Source organism: Colletotrichum spaethianum, assembly GCF_022836535.1.
Source record: "Colletotrichum spaethianum MAFF 239500 DNA, contig08, whole genome shotgun sequence".
Lineage (NCBI taxonomy): Eukaryota > Fungi > Ascomycota > Sordariomycetes > Glomerellales > Glomerellaceae > Colletotrichum > Colletotrichum spaethianum.
The window spans coordinates 843,051-862,536 of record NW_026054778.1 but is presented as its reverse complement, the minus strand read 5'-3'; the positions used below and the strand labels follow the sequence as shown (position 1 = coordinate 862,536).

The 19,486-nt window shown below is 54.7% G+C and overlaps 6 protein-coding genes and 1 non-coding gene across 7 annotated transcripts; 3 read left to right on the top strand and 4 right to left on the bottom strand.

Annotated features, from left to right (window-relative positions):
- Positions 1–1,183: 1,183 nt before the first annotated feature.
- Positions 1,184–3,301, top strand: ColSpa_04081 (putative actin-related protein 8; the record flags this gene model as incomplete). The annotated part of the gene is made up of 1 exon (XM_049270293.1): positions 1,184–3,301. The coding sequence occupies one exon, from the start codon at positions 1,184–1,186 to the stop codon at positions 3,299–3,301; it is 2,118 nt and encodes a 705-aa protein (XP_049126250.1).
- A 665-nt stretch (positions 3,302–3,966) lies between these two features.
- Positions 3,967–4,353, top strand: ColSpa_04080 (uncharacterized protein; the record flags this gene model as incomplete). The annotated part of the gene is made up of 1 exon (XM_049270292.1): positions 3,967–4,353. The coding sequence occupies one exon, from the start codon at positions 3,967–3,969 to the stop codon at positions 4,351–4,353; it is 387 nt and encodes a 128-aa protein (XP_049126249.1).
- A 56-nt stretch (positions 4,354–4,409) lies between these two features.
- Positions 4,410–5,816, top strand: ColSpa_04079 (uncharacterized protein; the record flags this gene model as incomplete). Its single annotated transcript, XM_049270291.1, has 2 exons — positions 4,410–4,928; positions 4,977–5,816. The coding sequence occupies 2 exons, from the start codon at positions 4,410–4,412 to the stop codon at positions 5,814–5,816; spliced, it is 1,359 nt and encodes a 452-aa protein (XP_049126248.1).
- Positions 5,817–6,077: 261 nt separating this feature from the next.
- Positions 6,078–6,797, bottom strand: ColSpa_04078 (uncharacterized protein; the record flags this gene model as incomplete). The annotated part of the gene is made up of 1 exon (XM_049270290.1): positions 6,078–6,797. One exon carries the CDS (start codon positions 6,795–6,797, stop codon positions 6,078–6,080), a length of 720 nt encoding a protein of 239 aa, XP_049126247.1.
- A 2,884-nt stretch (positions 6,798–9,681) lies between these two features.
- ColSpa_04077 (rhamnogalacturonan acetylesterase) lies at positions 9,682–11,153 on the bottom strand (the record flags this gene model as incomplete). The annotated part of the gene is made up of 6 exons (XM_049270289.1): positions 9,682–10,297; positions 10,353–10,410; positions 10,494–10,598; positions 10,687–10,848; positions 10,921–10,939; positions 11,136–11,153. 6 exons carry the CDS (start codon positions 11,151–11,153, stop codon positions 9,682–9,684), a joined length of 978 nt encoding a protein of 325 aa, XP_049126246.1.
- Positions 11,154–13,441: 2,288 nt separating this feature from the next.
- ColSpa_tRNA_106 lies at positions 13,442–13,513 on the bottom strand. The gene has a single exon. It is a non-coding gene; the product is annotated as a tRNA-Thr (tRNA).
- Positions 13,514–14,300: 787 nt separating this feature from the next.
- ColSpa_04076 (putative G3BP-like protein) lies at positions 14,301–16,183 on the bottom strand (the record flags this gene model as incomplete). The annotated part of the gene is made up of 2 exons (XM_049270288.1): positions 14,301–15,904; positions 15,958–16,183. 2 exons carry the CDS (start codon positions 16,181–16,183, stop codon positions 14,301–14,303), a joined length of 1,830 nt encoding a protein of 609 aa, XP_049126245.1.
- Positions 16,184–19,486: the final 3,303 nt, after the last annotated feature.

The window sequence follows — 19,486 nt, the reverse complement described above, 5'->3', positions numbered from 1 at the left end:
GTTCATAATAGCATCACTTGCATCGAGGTACTTCCGGGGAGAAAATGCGGCTACCTACACCTCAAAAAGCTTATAATTGAAGACCTCTCACCGAGTTTTCCGGGACATGCTAGCCTCGCATCATCTTGTTTGGTCTTTGATTTGGCGCAAACTGTCGTGTCAAGTTCATCCACTCAGTTGTCGCCTCATGCAAAACAAGCAGTAGTTAGGCTGTAAAGCATGAAGCAGCCAAACATCCAAGGTCTGAGTCCGAGCATTGTAGCTCAGGACCAATGGTTTGTCACTCACCGGAGCCGCAAAATGGTCTGCTACCGGAAAGTGCTTGGACCGCTTTGAGCCGCGAATCCAAGCTTCATTGCATGGGGGAGGAAGCGGAATCACGTTGTCGATGACTTGACCTTAGCTACCCAACTGTGCACGCAATGCAGCGATACCACAAGGATCACCTGTTGAACAGGCTAGTGCCATAGCAAGTGAGCCTTCTTCCTTCAGGAACACCTCGTGCCGTGCCAAGAAAGTGACTTTTGTTGTGAGGTCGAGTTCGAGACGCGACATGCGACATGTCGATGGTGTTGCTGCAGTTTGGCCTCCATTGTGAGAGATTATCCAAGGTCACAAATCGGTACGAGCGCGACATTCTAAAAAGGCCTAGCCAGCTGGCATCTCACAATTACATAAGGACTTCGTCGGATAAATATTATACCGAGAAGCTGATTCCAGCCACATCGTCGGGTCCTGACTTGAGGAAGGTAAACTCCAGCCACGTTGTATGCACGGGCCAGCGGGCTACCGAGGACGATGGTTGGTCGCTACGAGGAGGCTGAGAGCAATCCGACCTTGAAGCTGTCGTTATTGATCTGTTTTTCCAGTTGGAAACCCAAGACACCAGCGCCAGCTTGCCTCTGGCTCCGATTTTCAGGAGCAAGTCGACAAAATGGTAGGAAAAGTTAGTGAGAGGGTTCTCCTGCGGGAGGGTAAGTGAAGACGTAGCTGTCTACTTTGATGCCGAAATACTGATCGCGTATCGCAGGCCTGGAGAGAACCGACAATGGCATGAAGCAGACCAGCTGGCCGGATGTCACGCCAATAAACCAAAAGAACTACTACACGTACGCCTTCAGAGACAGAGACTCGTAATATTCTCCGTCTGGATGCTAATATCGTTGTCTATGGCAGGGATTACATGAAGCGCGATGACCAGATTCTCGCTTTACGACTCCAAGGCGACGCCACCCGCGACCGAATCGTTCAAGCTGCTAAGGACAGAGATCGTGCTCTTGCACAGAGCGGCCGCGCCGAAGTCCCCCTCGTCATTCCCGAACTTCAGCCTGACGAAGCGCCTGCCGACGCCGCCGCAGGTCTCGACCCGTCCAAGGTCATTGTCATTCACCCTGGCAGTCAAAACCTTCGGATTGGCTTCGCCAGCGACGCACTCCCCAAGTCAATTCCGATGACACTTGCGACCAAATTCCCGCAGACTGAGGCTGAGATGCATGAAGCGCTTCCCCGCAGGCAGTTCGAAGCGAAGACGCAAGAGCAGCAATATGGCGAAGAATGGTCAAAGAAGTACAACAAGATGTGCAGCGATCTCAAATTGGACATGCGCGCAAACAAGCGCAAAGTACTGCCCAACTCCAAGGAATTGGTGCTGAACTACAATCGCCGAACCGAACCCGAGATCATTCAAACACACAACGACCCTTTGCAAATCGATTGGACCGACGTCAACAACCTGGACGATCCCAAATCATCTGCCTCCTGCTTCATCGGACATCAAGCACAACGAGTACCTGATGACTCTGAGCCAAAGTTCAAGCTTTGGTGGCCAATCCAGCACGGAGTACTCAACGAGGACGAATACTTGAACGCCGAACACCTCTTTGACGACTTCGAGACCCTGCTTGACAAGGCAATCAGACAGGAGCTTGGTCTTACCAAGAACAGCACGTGGAGGCAGTACAGCTGCGTCTTCGTCATTCCTGATCTATACGACAAAAAGTATGTTGAGCAGGTTCTCAGGTCTTGTATGACATGGTTCGAGTTCAACCGGATATGCTTCATTCAAGAGAGTATGGCTGCCACATTCGGAGCGGGATACACTCAGGCCTGCGTCGTTGATGTTGGAGCACAAAAGACTTCCATCACCTGTGTCGAAGATGGACTTTGCGTTGAAGACTCTCGGATCAACCTAAAATATGGTGGTTATGACGTTACGGAGACCTTCATCAAGATGCTGCTTTACGACAATTTCCCCTATCAGGACATCAACCTCCGTAGACGCCACGACTTTTTGCTTGCAGAGGAGCTCAAGATGAAGCACTGCACGATGTCCCAAGCCGACATTTCTGTCCAGCTGTACCAGTTCCATCTGCGAGCTCCGAACCAGCCGACGCACAAATACCAATTCAAGACCTACGACGAGGTCATTCTCGCACCTATGGGTTTTTACGACCCGGCCATCTTCGACAACAGCACCAAGCTACGAGGCCGAAGGAATTTGATTGAACGGTCTTACAACGCTTACGACGTGGACATTCCTGACGACCCGACGTCGGCGGCTCAGTTTGGCATTCTAGCCCTCGTCAAGCCTTCACTGAATGCTGTGCCTGCCATCGGCTTCACACAGTCGCAGAACGATGTGTCAACTCCAGTCAAGGAAAAGCTGCAGCCATTCGACTTCCTCAAGCGAGGCGAGAACGGTATCAATGGTACTCCGTTGGGATCCAATGCCCCGTCGCCAGCGCCGGAGGGTGTCAGCACGCCAGTGCCTGCGCCCTTCGTTTTTGGTGGAAGCAAAGATGGTGCCAACGGAGGCAGCCCGGCACCTCCTATAAGGAGCGGCGGCACACCAGGACCGAACGGTGCGACGCCTGCACAGCCGCCTGCTGGCATGTTTGTTGATGCCTCTGCACGTAGTGCCAAGGCAATCGCAATCGAGCGCGATGGCGTTCTGCCTACCGCACCCTTGGACCTTGCTATCCTTACTAGCATTTACAACGCAGCTAAGGGAGATGACAAGAAGTTGCGCGACTACCTAGGCAGCATCATGGTGGTTGGTGGCGGATCAAAGATCCCACAATTTACTGTCGTGTTGGAAGAGAAGCTCAAGGCTAGGCGGCCTGACCTGTTTGACCGCATTCTCGTCAGCAGAAGCGCAAGAGACATGGATGAGCAGGTCGTGACATGGAAGGGAGCCAGTGTCTTTGCCAAACTGCCGGCCAATGATTCGTGGGTTACACCATTCGAGTTTGAGCGACTTGGAGCTCGAGTGTTGCACCACAAAGTGCTCTGGTCATGGTAGACTGGATGACGATGAACGATGAATCAAAATGCCAGGCAAGAAAATTACGGTTTGGGAAAGCAACGGAGTCGGGGAATCAACAGGGTTACGCAGAAACCGGCAATTACGGAGGCATAGTCGTGAGAAAGTGCCTGGCCACTGGCGTTGGGCGTCATGCTGATACCTCTTTTCTACTCAGGGGTACCTTGGAACATCTTGAGATATGTAGTTAGGCAAATAGGAGCCAGTCGAGCGACAATCACAAGAAACCGAGCTAAAAAACAAAAATAAAAAAGTCATAACACAAGAAACCCCCCAAACATGTTTACTGCCCAACAACCGAGATCGGCACGCCGGAGTCCGGTCGTGTGCGTAATAGTGAGGTGACGGTAGAGTGTCGGTGCGGCGCTTATGTAAGGCGGACTATTCGGCCTAGGTATCGTTGCAGGGAGCTCAGGTGTATGATGCTCACCCACTGTCCCGCACCAGCACTCGCTACCGCAGCTACCCACTTTGACATACTTTCTCCCTTGTGGTCAACAACAAACAAAACTGCCCACCTCTTGAAGCATCTCCTCGACTCACCGCGAGATGTAAGCGGAGGACCGGAAGGTGGTCTGCGGCAAAGAAAAACGAGAATCACCTCAATTGCTCAACATAACGCCTACTGCGCAAGAACCCTCACCATGGCAATTCTCTCCCGTTACCTGCCCTTCTCCGAGGCGACTACAACACTGCAAGCAGTGACATACCTCCTCGGCATCTCTCTCTTCTCCATTTCCTTTCTCGTCTTCCTCAACAGCAGCATATCCTTTGTCATTACCGACCTCATTGGCGTTAAGGATGGCGTCGGCGACATCGTCGGCACTCTCGGCTTCGTGGACGAGCTCGTTGCGCTCGTCGCATGTCCGGTCTGGGGGTTGGTCTCGGATCGGCTCGGTGTAAGATGGGTGGCCGTCATTGGATACGCCGTTATTGGCGCAGCTTTGATACTGTTCGTTCAAGCGAAGAACATATATCCGCAACTGCTCCTGGCACGTATCTTCTTTGCCATTGGCGCGACTGCCGCGTAAGTAATAAACGAATTCTCAAGCGGGCGTATGGCTCATGTTCTTTACTTAGCGCCACCATGGTAACGGCTATCTTGCCTTCTCTGACGGACGATGGCAGCAAGTCCGACAGTTCCGCAGACGCTGTGAACAAGCCAACCCATAACCCGCGGAACAGCGTGGCCATGTCCCTCGAATCAGACATGACCATCACTCCGGCACGCTTCCATGGCATTGGTGGAAATGACCAGGCTGCAACGGCGAGCGAAAGGGAAGAAGCGAAGGCCGGCAAGCCCTCAGCGTTGGCGGGCTATGTTGGACTATTTACGGGATGCGGCGCACTGGTTGCGCTCTCGTTGTTCCTCCCACTCCCCGCTCGGTTTGGCGAGATTGACGGTGTCACTTCGGCCGATGCTGTTGCCGACAGCTTCTACGTGGTAGGGCTCGTAGCATTTGTCGTTGCAGTCTTTGTCTTCTTTGGGTTGAGAAACCTGAAGGGCGAGGAAGGTAAGGGCTGGAGCGTGCTTCTGGGGCTCAAGACAAACTCGAACTCGGAGGACGACTGTGATGAGCATGGATCGGACCATCCGACACGGCCGGTAAGCAACCCCCTCGCAAGATCAGGAAACCCTACTGACAATCCGTAGAAGGTTCTACCATACTTCCGTCTGCTGCGAGACTCTGTCACGCTGGGTTTCACGGATTCCCAGATCGCTCTTGGATACCTGGGCGGCTTCGTGGCCCGAGCCTCTACCGTCGCCATCTCGCTTTTCATCCCTCTCTACATCAACACATACTACATCAGCAATGGATTTTGTCATGGGTCTCCGCATGACCCTTCGCCAGAGCTGAAGAAAGAGTGCCGGGCAGCCTACCTTCTCTCATCTATTCTGACTGGTGTTGCCCAGTTATTCGGCCTGTTCGCTGCGCCTTTGTTCGGTTATTTCAACAGGAGACGTGGCCGCGTCAACTACCCTATCCTTATCGCGACCACATTTGGAATCGTCGGCTACATTGCCCTTCCTCAGCTGCAAAGCCCGGAGTACAAGAATGTCGATGGCCGCGGCGGCAGCCCAGCCATCTTCCTCATTGTAATATTGATCGGTATCAGCCAGATTGGCGCCATTGTCTGCAGTCTGGGTTTCCTCGGGCGCGGCGTTCTCACGGCAGATATTCCCAAGTCGCAGATTATCGATACGGTTGAGGATTCGACCGAGGCCATGGAGAACCCTACCGAGTCTGCACCGTTGCTGCAGCACAATGCTAGTGTGGATGCTGTGTCGCGAGTGCGACTCAAGGGCTCTATTGCTGGCATGTACTCCTGGTTTGGAGGAGCTGCAATTCTGCTGCTCACGAAACTGGGCGGCTTCATGTTTGATACCGTGTCACACGGCTCGCCCTTCTACATGATGGCGTCCTTCAACGCGATCCTCTTCTTGGCCAGTTTGGGCATTGATGCTGCTCGCTTCTACAGAGACAAGCAGTGAAATTGAAAGAAGAAAGTAACGAAAAATATACCTATCTCTGATGTATCATTGTTCACATGTGACTCGCCCAATGTCCGAGAAGATGCACTACTGATCGCATCTCTCCCCCGCAGCACCAATATAGACCAACACAACCCACTCATACCGAATGAGGCTATCCACACCAGTTCACTCCACCACCGCTCTTTGTGAATCATATAGTCTCACAAGCCACCACCATCTACACTATTGACCTGCTCTCTCATTCAATCACCGGGCAACTTACCCACCCTTCAACTGGTGACGAACTAGGGTCCGGCTTTCCTCTTCGGGCTCTTCCTCTTCCGGAATAGACTCGAGGATACTCCGCGGCAAGGTCACATTTGACGTGGATCGATTCTTGGCTCCGTTCCTGGTCCGTCTCAACTTCTTGGCCAGGCGCCACCTTTCCTGCGATCTTCTCCGACGCTCTTCGTAAGTCAAGGGCAGCGGTGTTGGTCCGCGAGGGGGCATGAGAGGGGCCGCCATGCTCCGCAACCTTTTCAGCAAACCCGAGACGCTCCGCTCCGGCTTCTGCGCCTTCCTGATGGCCTTGGCCCAGGCCAGGTCGTGAGCGTCGGGGGCCGCAAACTGCGGGTAGTTTTCCAGCGGCTTGAACCTGGCCCACATCCTCGCCGGCTTGCCCATGGGTGTCGGCGGGCCAAAGACGTCGTCTGCCCGGGTCTCGTTCGTGGGCCCCACGGACTCTTCCACGCGGCGGTCTGCACGGTGTTCCGGATTCCAGTTGGGTTCGCTGAAGGTGAATGTCACGCTGCCGGCGCTGCCGCATTCAGAACATACGGAGGGGAGGAACATGGGGTCGGGCCGGCGAGTGCTGCAAAGGAGTCGACGGAGGATGCTGGGGCGTTCTCGGACTTTGCGAGCTTCATAGCAGACGAGGCAGGGCGTCTTTGCCGTCCACGGGCCCGACGGGGCGTCAGGGTTGCAAACAATGCGAGGCATGATTTCCTACGAGGCGCGCTAGTGTCAATGGGCTTGCTGTAAACGTGCCTGTATCTTGGGTACGCGGCCTATGTTCTGCGAGAGTGGTTCTGCTTCAGGACTGTCAAGAATCAACGGCATTTCCAATCTACTTAAATGCTATTGTCCAGCACTTATCAAGTCGTTCGTCAACATGCGGTCGAGTGGTCCTCGGCCTCCCGCCTTTCGCACACAAGGCGTGCGAACAATCCCATTGCCGTCTTCTTCGATAGCGGTTTTGTTACTTGTTCGAGAGGGGCCGGGTCTCATGGTCAAGTCCTTTGTGGAAGAGGACGGTGTTCCGCTTTGTGCTGCTTTGGTCTCTTGTCGGGGGTCGGTTTCTACAGATCGGGTTCCTTTGAGGTATTGTGTGGAACTGGCTGTCGATGGTGGCCGCGTTGACGAGACTGGCGAGTGGAAGAAAGGTAGCCGAAAGACATCGGCCGAGGGCCTTGTTTCCGGATACAACCCACAAGCTCACCGTGTCGCTCTTGGACTGTTCCATTGATGGAATCTCATGGCTCTCTGTAGCACTAGAGTCGGCATCAGCTTTATGCATGACGTTCAAACTGCATTTGGGCGAGCCCTTCTTCAAACAACCAAGGCCTTGGAGTTTCTCAGTGTGTCTAACAAGACTTGCATAAGGGCGATGCTCAATACTCTCCCCTTGAAATTCTTGAGGCTGTACAAGAAGAGGTTCTCTTGCTTTTGCGTATTCCTCGCTTCGCCTTACCCGCAACGTGTGAAAATCTCTGCCTCGTGACCGTAGGTATCGTGAATGCTACACTTGCTGTTCTGTCTATATTTTGGGTCAGAGTTTTGTTTTTTCAGATTCCCGAATAGGGACTCGGCATCGACACACATAGTAACAGAACTACACATGCAGACGAAGTCGAGACACATCACCTATATACACATATCAATGTTCTTACTCCGGTATGAGTAGTCATGTTTCTGGGTATCGGCTCTTCGGGGACAAGGAAACAGCGTTGGTGGCCACCTGCAGAGGATTTGCAAGTAAGACTCCCAGGAACAAGTGCGGGACCGGGGAGTAGGTGATTTTCTGTGTTTGAGGGCTGCCAGAGAAGACTCCCACCCATGCTTCTGGCACACTCCAGGTTGATGCCAAAGTAAATAACCCTAGAGGCAGCGATGAAGTCACTTGCGTTCGCCACACAGTAGTATGTCCATGGTTGTTCCTGCCTTCCTCCAGCGCAAAACAGACTGAATAAGCGCTGGGGCTGGAGGGGCGGTGATGAGCGTGATCAATTTTGAGAGGATGCTTTGTGAGCCATGCCATGGTCTTCGTCCGAACCCACCGTGAGTGGCCATATTGTCCCGAAGCTCGAAAGCTCGGCCTTTTTTTGTTTTGGAGACGATGCTCTTGAACTTTGGGCATGGCGAGCCAAGTCTTGCTCAGCCTGAATCTTAGGGTCCGAAGAGGCAATTCATACAGTTCCACCTGTATACTAGCGAATCCGGGTGTAATGCCGGGCGGGAAACGCAAGGGGATGCGAGCGTAAGAGAAACCACAGTTTGAGACTCCTCTAGTCAACGCAGAGAAGGTTGTGGTAGCAATCATACATCGATATGTATATAATCGTCACAACCCTAGCGGAAGGCCCTGCTTGCACCTCCAAGGCTCTCGCTCTCCTAGGTCGCTAGGAGATGACATTGACTTATAGTCTACACGTGATACCGTTCTTTGTACTCACACTCATTCGGACCGCACACAGCTCCTCAACAAGGGACCACGGACGTTGCTTTACCGCGGCAAACAATGCTTTTTATAGGTTCTATTGTTCCGTTCACAGCGGGTGGATCCAGCGAGGGCGGAAGGCAAGGAAATAGGCTGTGTCGTTCGGAAAGTGAAACCCACGATTTGTGGGATCGTCTTTACAGCCACGACAGTGACCAGTGGCTCGTAGGCGTTCCGTCTCCTGGTTGACCCCCTCGGAACAATGACTGCGATCCGCAGCTTGTGCTTGACCAGGAAGACGGGATGAATAACAAACGAACGAAAGGGCCAGGTTAGGCAGGCCATGGCAGCGGCTTTTCTTGCTATTCTATTCGCTTCTCGATTGCTAGCCGATCTGACTTTGCTAGTTGCTGGCAAATAACGTGCTGAGAGGGAATTCCGAACTAACCGCGCCTGGGTACTTCTAAGAGGCATGTACAGACTTCATATAATAGGTAGGCACCCGTTGTCCGTCGTTCGAGGAGGCGTTTGCAGGGGACTGTACGGAAACGGGTGACCCTTCTCCTTCCTGATGTTTCCGGGCTACCCCAGAACAAATAATGTATAGATTCGAGTTGTTGATACAACACATCTGTTATGTAGTTGTGAACGATCTTCCATTTTTCGCTCTGTCGCATTGGCTAAGGCTCAGAAGAACGACGGATGTTGACCAAGAGCAGACACTAGGGATGGGATGGGAAGCGCAACGACATCATGAATCAGAAGCCATGGATGGCACTATCCTCGGAAGCGTCAACTTGTTCGAGTTACCGTCTCCTTTCCAGTCATGAGCCAGACCTCCTCACATACACCCCAGAACCAACGTAATCGACAAGGGGCCGGAGACCCTTTTTTTTAGAAACCATGCAAAAGAGACCATTTTTGACTTTTTTGAACGATACCGTCCTTGAGTACCTAGATGAAAAAAAAGCCTTTCATTTATCGTGCAACGACCAGAAATCAGCCGGCCCAGTCCTCGGAAACCATGACGCAACCATCCTTCTGCAAATTTTCCCCGAAAACTGGTCCTTCCCTTCCGTTCTCTATCGTTGACTAGAGCGGAACTATGTGTCGGAGCACATTCTTGCCTATATGTGGGCGGATATAGGTGCTGGGTGGCGTGGGCATTTATTTGCCGCCGAGGCTGGGGAACGCAGACTCATCCTTGGTGTTGATCTGCGCACCACCCTCGCGACGGCCGCCACGAGGGGCACCGCCGGCGCGGGGAGCACCACCACGGGGGCCGTCGCCGCGACCGCGACCGCCACGGTCACCACGGTCACCGCCGCGAGCACCGCCGCGGGCACCACCGCGGGCACCGCCACGGGCGCCACCACGGGGACGCTCAGGCTCAACGTAGCGCTGGTCGATGTCCAGAAGCTGCTTGGTCTTGCGCTCACGCTCGCGCTTGGTCTTGCCGCCGGTACCAATCATGAAGGTGTCCTCGTCCTCGCGGGTAACCTCCTTGGCATTGGCCCACTCCTTCTTGAGCTTGGTGCCCTCGTTGGGCTTGCGGACCTCAGTGTTGCCCTCAAGAGCAAGCTTCTTCTCGGCCTGCTGGGCGAGGTAGTCGGCGTAGGAGATGTGCTTCTCCTCAGGCTCCTCGGGCTCGGCGGGAGCGGCGGCCTCGGCCTCGGCATCCTTGGCCTCAGCCTGGGCGATGGCCTCACCGGCAACCTCGTCCTTGCGCTCGGCCTCACCCTCAGTGGCGCCCCAAGACTGGGCAGCCTGCTTCTCGGAACCGCTGCGCGAGAGGTTAGCACGAAGGATGTCGCCAGCGAGTTGGGGATCGAGCTTACCTGGCGATACCCTTAGACTGGCGGTCGTCACGCTCGCGAGGGAAGCGGCCACCGCGGCCTAGTTTGTTGTTAATACCAAAAAACGCCTTCATTCACCCGGCATCCAGTTGTGGAGCAAGGAAGCGACAGGAAGACACGAACCTCCACGGACGCGGGCACCATAGCCACCACGAGGGCCACCTCTAGCGGGCTCTTCGGTGGTCTTGCCACGGTTGCGGTCGCTGCCAGCACCGCGGTCACGGAAGGCTGTCGACAAAGGGTCGAGTCAGCGGGCCGAAGCACAAAGCGGGGTCTGCGTCTCCAAGGGCCGCAATTGGTGATCGAGTCGACTTACCAGCCTCGTTGCCAGAGGCGTTGGTGCGACGAGCACCACCGGTGGCACCGGCGGCAGCACGGGAGGGAGCCTCGGGCTCGACGCCGCGCTTGGTTGAACGCATGGTGGTCTTGTCAACCGTCTTCACGGGCGCCTGAGGAGTGTCATCCTCGGCATCGTTGCCTGTTGTGGGTGGTTAGGGCATGGTTCAGATTCGAAGATTCGTCGGGCATCGTTAATCGAGGGAATTCATACCGAGGAGCTCGAACAGGTTCTGTGGAGGGCATTGTCAGTCGAGATCTTGAGGCCGAGCAGCGTGGAACAAAATAGCATCGTGGGCGACGGGCGGGAGGAACGACGACGGCAACGACGTCGACGCACACAAACAGCCACCGCCCACACAACGACGAAGTCGAAAAGCGACGACCAACAAACAAATTCAAGGACCGAGGAAAAAGAGCGAAGCTTACCTTGCTTGCGACCGACATCTTGTCGCCTGGATTGTGGTGTACAATAGCGACCTAGTCTAGGATGATGATTGGGGTAAGAGACAAGGTTAGAACACCATGACCTGGCGGTGGTGGTGATGCTCAATGGGGGGTATGGGACCAATTAGTGCCGGTGCTCTGGTGATGTTACGGATGGGGACTCTCAGGTGAAGAAACTGCGCGATGGGGCACTGAGGGGGGTCCTTTCAGGACGGGACAAATCACAGCAGCGGCACACAGCACTCGAAGAGGGAAGCGACGAAAAAGAGCACGGAGCAAATTAGGTCAGGCAGGAAGGGCACGCCAGCTCCGCCACCAATCGCAGGCCAGCATTGGGCGTAGCACGGGCGGTACTGGCGCTGAAAGAGAGGACCATAGGGGCCTCCTCCCGGGCCACGTTTGGTGTGTGAGTGAGATCATCGCTGCGCTGGGGGCTCGCTTAACAATTCTTCCGACCTCCATTTTTGTGTGTCGTTCCTGCCTTTTTTCAGTGCTCACAACCTGCCCTTTTTAGGGTTCTAGACGCGCCTGCCTTTCCCCTCCTCAACCAACCTACCGAACCAAGGAGCGAGGGCCCTTTTCTGCCGGCCAAACTTTGGCTCACCTTAGCTCAGTTAGCTCGGACCGGCTGGCCTCGGTCAATCTGAGGACCCGGTCCCGGATCACCAGCATCGCCCGACTGGGACTAATTCCACCCAAACAACAACACTGCCGTTGTCGTCGTCGCCGCCGTCGTCATGCCAATGTCCGCGGGCCACGAGAGCTGATGCGAGAGGGAGGGGCGGGACCCTCGGCACGTTTCCATATCGTCCCTTATCTGACGGTTGTGCCCCCTCCCAGCTCCATACGGAACCCAAACCGAGCACAAAACTCTGCCAGTCCGTATTCGCCGTCGCCGCTGGTGCTGGTTGTTGGCTGTTGGAACACCACCCGTTTGTTCGATTAAAGGAGTATGGGGCGAGCAAAAAGGGGAAGCTCAGTGCACCTCTCTGCCCTGACCTCTAAGCCCCCAAGCTCTTGAAACCTGGCTGTCGGTCGAAGCACACCGTTTCCCGGCTGCAAGACGCATGCTAAGCCTCGGTGGCTACCCGATGCCTGGCCAATGTCATATGCGCACGGAAGGGCTCCACAACACAAAGCTGGGGAAACTCAATCCGCATCTGGCCACGGGGGGCTTGACAAGGTGAGCGACGTCCAGTACGCGGTACGCAGTACCAGCAGGTACAGACAAGTACACCGTCTTGCATCTTCGCGGCGCCCACGTGCTGGGGGTTTCCGGTATGCTGTTCTCGTTTTTGCCGGCTCCTCATCATGCTGAATCCCAGTTGTTGGGTATCTTCTGTGACATGGAAAACTCGGTGGTGAATGGTATTAGTAGTTGCACTGCAATAAAAGTAAGCCAAGTTGTGGTAAAAGAGTCCTGACCGTTGTTTGGAGGGAGGCTCTTCTGGGAAACCCAAGAGCAAAAGTACAACCAACTCAGGCTCTTGGAAGAATGACTCTGGTGGTCAGACACCTGGATGACAATGAAGCACCCCTGGTCCTCAAGATGCGGTTTCGTTTGCACAGGACAAGCATGTCCGGCACCATTACAGTCAAAGGCACTTGGGGCCCTGACTTCCAAGGCAGTGAAGCGCAAAAGGGCCATACAATCACACCAAATCCACCGTATGCAGGTGAGTCGTGGGAAGAGCGGGACACTCCAACGGTTCATACGCGCCGAGTGAAAGAGGGCCGGTCTAACATCCACCTCTCAGTATCCCGACGCGGTTGGTCGAGAGGACAAACTCGGTGGAAGGAGGAGAATTCCCTTGCAGGCCGGGTCGGAAATGTATCGGCTTGCTTGCAACCACTTGGTCTTGTATAGTGCAGTCAATTTGCCCCATCAAAATCAGGGTATCACGGGCGTGTTAGCAAGTGAAGATGAGCAATACAAGTCTTTCTACAATAGTCACCGCCTACTTGCGCTTCATGAAGGATTCAACCTGTCAGATTCCCCATGTTCATGGTTCAGGTAGCGTGTCGTTGCAGTCGATAGGTGTGCGGTGCTACTACGTACGTACAGTCGCGACATCAGCTTACAACGGCCCAAAACGCATCCGCAGAGAGCCAAAAAACGGAATCAACAATATTCTCCTCACAGCCCCTATATGCATGTACTGTAACGAGATGCACTTAATGGCTAAATATTGCTTGCACAGCCATGTTCGTCTTTGATCCATATGTGAGGAGAGAGCGGATAGCAAAATTATAAAACAATGGGCACAGGCGAACCCGTACAAATGTAGTGCCAACACTGTGGATCGAACACAGGATCCCCGCATTACAAGTGCGATGCCTTACCACTTGGCCATGCTGGCGGTTGTGCGTTGCACCAGCGATGCCGCGATAGGGATTATCCAGGCTTCCCGGTAGGCACCTGCGTTCCGGCTCATCGTCGCATCATGCGTCTTGACAACACCCGCAGACCTTGTCAGCACACAAAAGGCAGCTTGGTGTCGCATCTGCTCTTTCGCACATCATTCATAAACTATAGGGAACTATGGGTGTAATTGGGTCGCAACTGTTCTTTCTTGCCCTTTACCAATGTCGGCGATCATGCAGCCAGGTAAGTACTGGGGCGAACGGCTCGGTGAGATTGCCTCATTAGTTCGAGACTGACTGTGCTTCACCTCAGTGAGCTCGCTTACACGGCCATGAGTTCCAAACTCTGTAGCAACTGTTGCAGTGCTCTTCATCAGAGGAGATAAGACTACGAAGCATATTTACGTTGGCGCAAAATGCAACTCAAGGCAGAGGTCTCTTGTCTGGCACCATGATCTTGAAATGGTTTCCCTCCGCATACTTTTCCTGGGTGAACGATGGATGGCTTGAAGTGCCGAGAAGATCATCATATGCTTTCGATATTTCCAATGAATCAGCACGCGGGTTCGGCTTTACGCAGGCAAAGGCAGCATAGGAAGCATCAGAGTACAGGCACCAAGCCGAGGCTTGAGTAGATTGAGAAAACTAGCCATTAAATACAGGTAAGGTTTAGAAGTTGTTCAAAGAGTGTAAAGTCGCAGCAAATCCCATTTTGAAAATGCAAACTCCCCGTCTATAGCGTCAATGCATATTCGTCGTCTCCGAGTGAGCAGGGTGCACCCCTTAGTAGCCGGTGCCGAAGGCACCGCACTTGTTGGCAGCGTACGAGTTGGCGTTCTCGGAAAGGCAGTCAGTGTACTGGATCTTGCACTTGTTGATGGCGACACTGTAAGTGTCGGAGAAGAACCAGCGCTTGGCAAACTCGGGAGCGCGGGCGTAGACAGCAGCATCATCGCGGCGGCCACGACGGTTGTTGTAGGTCTTGCAGCCCTGGGCGTAAGTGTTCTGGCACTCATCGTACTGCTCCTTGCAGGCCTCCTGGCAAGCGTTGGGAATGTTGTTGCGTCCGAAGGATTTGCAGGTGCGGGAGTCGGACTTGGTGTAGAGTTTGAACTGGTTGCCGGCCTTGAAGTCATCGGCGATGTCGTTGCAGGTGACGATGGGGATCTCGATGCCACCGACGGGGTTGCCGGGTCCGTAGCCGAACCACCAGCTGGTGGGCTGCTTGCAGACACCGGTAGGAGGAGGCGGGACGATGGTGGTGACCGGGGTCGAGGTTGAGGTAGGCTTGGAAGGGCAGGCGAAGGTGGACACGGAGGTGGTGCCAGGCTTGTAGCCCTTGGGGACCTTCTTGCTGAAGCAGTCCTTCTTGGAGCAGGATCCCTTGCCCTTGCAGCTGCTGGAGCAGTAGCTGCTGATGTCGCTGCACCAGGCCTTGAAATCCATGCAGCCGGCAGAGCCGGGCCATCCAGCACTCAAGCAGGCGCTGACCTGGAGCTTGCAGCTGTTGTGTGCCTTGGTGCAGCTGTCAGCGTCATCGAAGTCAGGGAGGTTCTTGTTGCACCAGTTGCCGCAGCCGTACTCGCAAGTGGCGGGGGTCACGATGGTGGTGGTGCAGATCTGAGGAGCGGTGGAGGTCGTGGAAGGCTTGGAGGTGGTGGTGATAGGCCGAGTCGTGGTCGAAGGAGGAGCCTGGGTAGAGACAGTCGTGGAGCTGGGCTTAGTGGTCGAGATAGCGGGAGCCTGAGTGGAAACAGTCGTAGAGACGATGTTGGAAGTGGTGGGGGGAGCGCTGCTGATGGATGGGATGCTGACGGAGGGGATGCTGACGGAAGGTGTGGAAGAAGAGACCGAGATCACGGGGGGAACGTAGCCGCAGGGCTCAAGAGACTTGAGCTTGCTGGCGACAAATATCTCGACGAATCCGGCGCCACCGCAGTTCTTGGTGTTGTCTCCATTGCAGGGGGTGTTGCACTGGTCCTTGGAAGCGGGCTGGGTGTAGTTGCCCATGACCACACCGCAGTAACACTCGCCACCGAACTCAACACCGGCAAACGGGTACCCGTCGTCGGCGCAGGCCTTCAAGCAGATCGAGGGGGTCATGGTATCGGACGCGACCTGATCCTGGCGCTCAGCAATGGTGCGGCCATGATTGGTGTCATCGGTGTAGCAGCCGAGGGACTCGAAGTCGTTGACGGTGACGCCGGTGGAAGAAGGGAACGTAGGATCTTGCCAGACGGAGAAAGCACCGTCGCCGCCACAGGTCTCCGTGTTGTTGGCATTGCAAGGCAAGTTGCAGCTGGTCTCAGGAAGAATCTCGCTGTTGACAGTCTGACTGCAGTAGCAGACACCATAGTAGGTGAGACCGGCATAGCGGTAGCTGTTGCCTTTCGGGGTGTTAGTCTATCCAGCAGATCAAGGGTGACTTAATCAAACGTACCCTTGCAATCAGCGATACACTTCTCGACGGTGTTGGTGTTCTGGTCGGTAGAAGAGCGGAAGTCGAGGGCTTGCTCGCCTTGGGTACCCTTCTCTTTGAAGCAGCCAGAATAGGTGAAGGGCTTGAAAGCATCAAGGCAAGGCGGCAGCTCGACGGTGGTCGCGGTGACCTGGGTAAAGAGGGTAGCAGCTGCGAGAGCAGCGAGGGCTCGAACGAGGGGAGCCATTGTAAACGATGGTGGCGATGATGGAGTTGAAAGAATGTACTAGTTCTACGCGAAGGAGAGAACAAGAGTGAGTGAATGCCTTCCCGGATTGGGTTGTGTGATGATCAGATGAGAAGATACCGGGATGACGGGCATGGATGGTCTCCATATATAGTAAAAACTCCATCACACAGCCTTCACGATGCAAGTCTCGATTCGAACACAGTCAGGGGAGCGGGAGAGGCGAGCAGCGGTTAATGGAGTGGTGTCAGGTCGGACGGGGCCAACGCCACGACTAGAGCGTTAGTGCCATGTCCAAGGATAGAATGAAAGGTACGACGTTCGCCTCCAGCCAGATAATATGCTGGCCGTTGGCCCGTATCTTCGTCTTACACGGAAGACTCGGCAAAGGACAGCCATACCGTGGCATTGGCGCCAGGCACTGGCGAGCTAGAGTTGGATGGGCAAAGGAGTAGCAGGACGCTACGGCGCGAGGACGATGGAGACAAATCAGAACAACAACAGAACGGCGGGCGGGCGGCGTACTTTCACCTGCGCCAGCAGCGGCCTTTGCAGGCCTGGTCAGCAAAGACCATACTCATTCGGGTCAAGAGGCAGGAACGAGGTATGGTTATACTGGGATACCCGCCAGATTGGGCTGGACAGGCGACCAAGAGCAAGAGCCAAGGGTCCGAGCAGCAGGAGCCTACACCAGATGTAGTATCGAAGGCAAGAAAGGAGGCAAGGGGCCAGACCTCTTCCGGCCGGCAGGAGTCGTCGGATCATTGTACGATAAGTGAGTGAGAGTTGAGGGTAAAACATACAAAGAGAAGCAAGGAAACCAAACAAAAGTCGGGGTACTTCCCGAACGGGAAAGATATCGACCCACTCTCGGAGAGACCGCTCAGTCCCATTGGCGCAACTGAGGTTAAGCTCTGTTCGTCCCGTCTATCGGCATACAGGTGAACAAGGGGGGAAGAGCGAGAGGGGAGCAAAGCCCGTACCTGCATTAGGCTTAATTCTCCTCTACTGCCAATCTCAGTCGCACCTTTTCCGCTCTTTCGCCTCTCACTTCAGCGCCTCTCAGAACCACCCTAAAACCACTAGTAGTGTTTCTTGCTTCTTGGATGCCGTCAGATTCAATCTCTCATGAAAACACCTCCACACATACGCCACCGACCCAGGCCGAACGTGGGTTTGGATCATTGTCTTCCTTTGATCAGATCTGAATCAGGGGTAAACGGCTTTGCTAAGAATATCCGTCGTCGCCGTGTGGCCTTGAAGAACGACCCATGTTGCCCAGAAGCCTCACTTGTCGACCAGGCCACCGGGCCTCTCGTCCTCACCGCAAAGGAAGCGACTCGGATCGGGACCCTCGCCCACACCCGCTCATCTCCCACTCTTCTGCGTCATCCTCACTTACAGCCGGCGACCGCGGGTCCCCCTGACTACCGCAAAGCCAACATCGTACCAGCTTCGCGTCGCTCGTGCGTCCAGCCCGGCTGACCTGTCAAGACCCGTACAGCTGCTGCGCCTCACCACTGTACTTAATGCAACGCGGTTGCAATATTGGGTCTTACCCCGGGTTTACGACCGGGGCCTTGGGAAACACTCCGTGTTATCTGGCGTTGCCGTCAAAAACAATGCTGGCACGGCTTCGAAGCACAGGGCAGCTGCACATGCAAGGCCTTTCCAACATGTGTCCGCTTGGGCGAATATTGACGTCTATGCAACAGTCCCGGTGCTTGCATGGTTACCAATAACCTCGGGCGAAGACCTCAGAGAATGCTCTGGCATCAGCTCGCTTGAATCCGTGCTCTGTGCTTCGCCTTCCATTCCCAACGATTTGGGTCTACAATGTCGGTGCGAACAATCAAGTTCGTAAACATGGAGTTATCGATCCTGTGCGGGGTGGGCCATTAGTCGAGCTGGCGATGCTCGAGAATCTCCGACCCAGAAGAAGGGCACTCCCGCCTCCAGGGGTCGGCTGCCTCACCGGATTGTTTACCGCTAGTAGGGCTGTCAAGCCTGCCAGCTTAAGCGATGTTCAAGACACAGACCTCTCAACTGCAGGCGAGCACGGCTGGGCCCCCAACTGCATGGTTGCAACTATTGAGATCCCGCAGCGTGGAGTGCCACCTACGTCCGGGATACGAGACAAAACCCCGAATCCGAAGCACCATCGGGAAGTGGCCGAAGTCTCCCTACTGTCCAGAACGGCCTGCCTCGAGCTGTGAATTACCCGTCATCGTTCCAGCGTGGACTGTGGGGCTCGACATAGTCCGAATTCACGGGTTCCTGGGTGAGAGTCCGCTTGCTCTAGTCCTTTTCATTCATATCGCCGATCTCTTTGCCAAACAGCTGCCATAGTCCTTTTAAGGTGCTTTCGGTACCTGGAACCTTTCAAATACGAACGTTAGGCGCTCCGGTGGGAGCTGCCTTACATGATTACTCGCGTCGATATCCACAGCACTTGGACAAGCACAAGAGCCATCCAGCCAAGGAAAGGTGTCGGTGCATCCAAGCCAGCTTAACCTTCAGATGACTGCCACCCATGCAGGCCACTTCTCTCACAACAAGGACGAAAAATCGTCCGAGGCAACAGACCCTTTGTGCATGCAAGAAGCTTGTCGAGTCCTTGTCGGCTCCTGCAAAGACAACTTCGACAGAGACGGCTACGCCTCAGTCACCTGTCCACGGCGTCGGTCCAATGTCAATGCAACTTGACCATCCACACCTGAGAAGAGCCACTAGCGACCCTTCTCTCAAGCAAAGCTAGTTTGGGTTGCAGTGTCCGACCGCCCGTCACCAAGTGATGCCAGCTCGACAGAAGAGCAAAGCGGTTCACCAGTTTGGGCCGTCGGCGGCGCCACACATCTGATGCTCAGGCCACTCGTGGCTCCTAGCACTCGAGCTACCCAAGTTTACGCTTCCTTTAATCTTGACCACGACGGCTCCTCTGGCTTGGAGTGAACTGTCGACCGTGAGACCTAGTATTTTCAACTCCACCTTTCCTCCTTATGCTAATGTGGTCTAGCCGGGCCTCGTGTAGGGGGATAAGACCAGGAGTCCAAGGTACTCGAGCTCGACAAGACTCGGTTGGCCGCTAAGAAACATCCAAGATCTGCCAAAGTCCCTCGGGGCTCTATGGATTCTTCTCCCAACCCGGCAACTCTCCCTGATGAAAGCGCAGGTAGACCAACTTGATGGCCTTTCGCTTATCCCGAGTGGGGTGAAAGATCTGGACCTGTCAGACCGGCGACACTCGTCTTGGCATACCTGAGTCGGACCTCTAGTGTCCCGGCTACCTAAACTTTCATGATG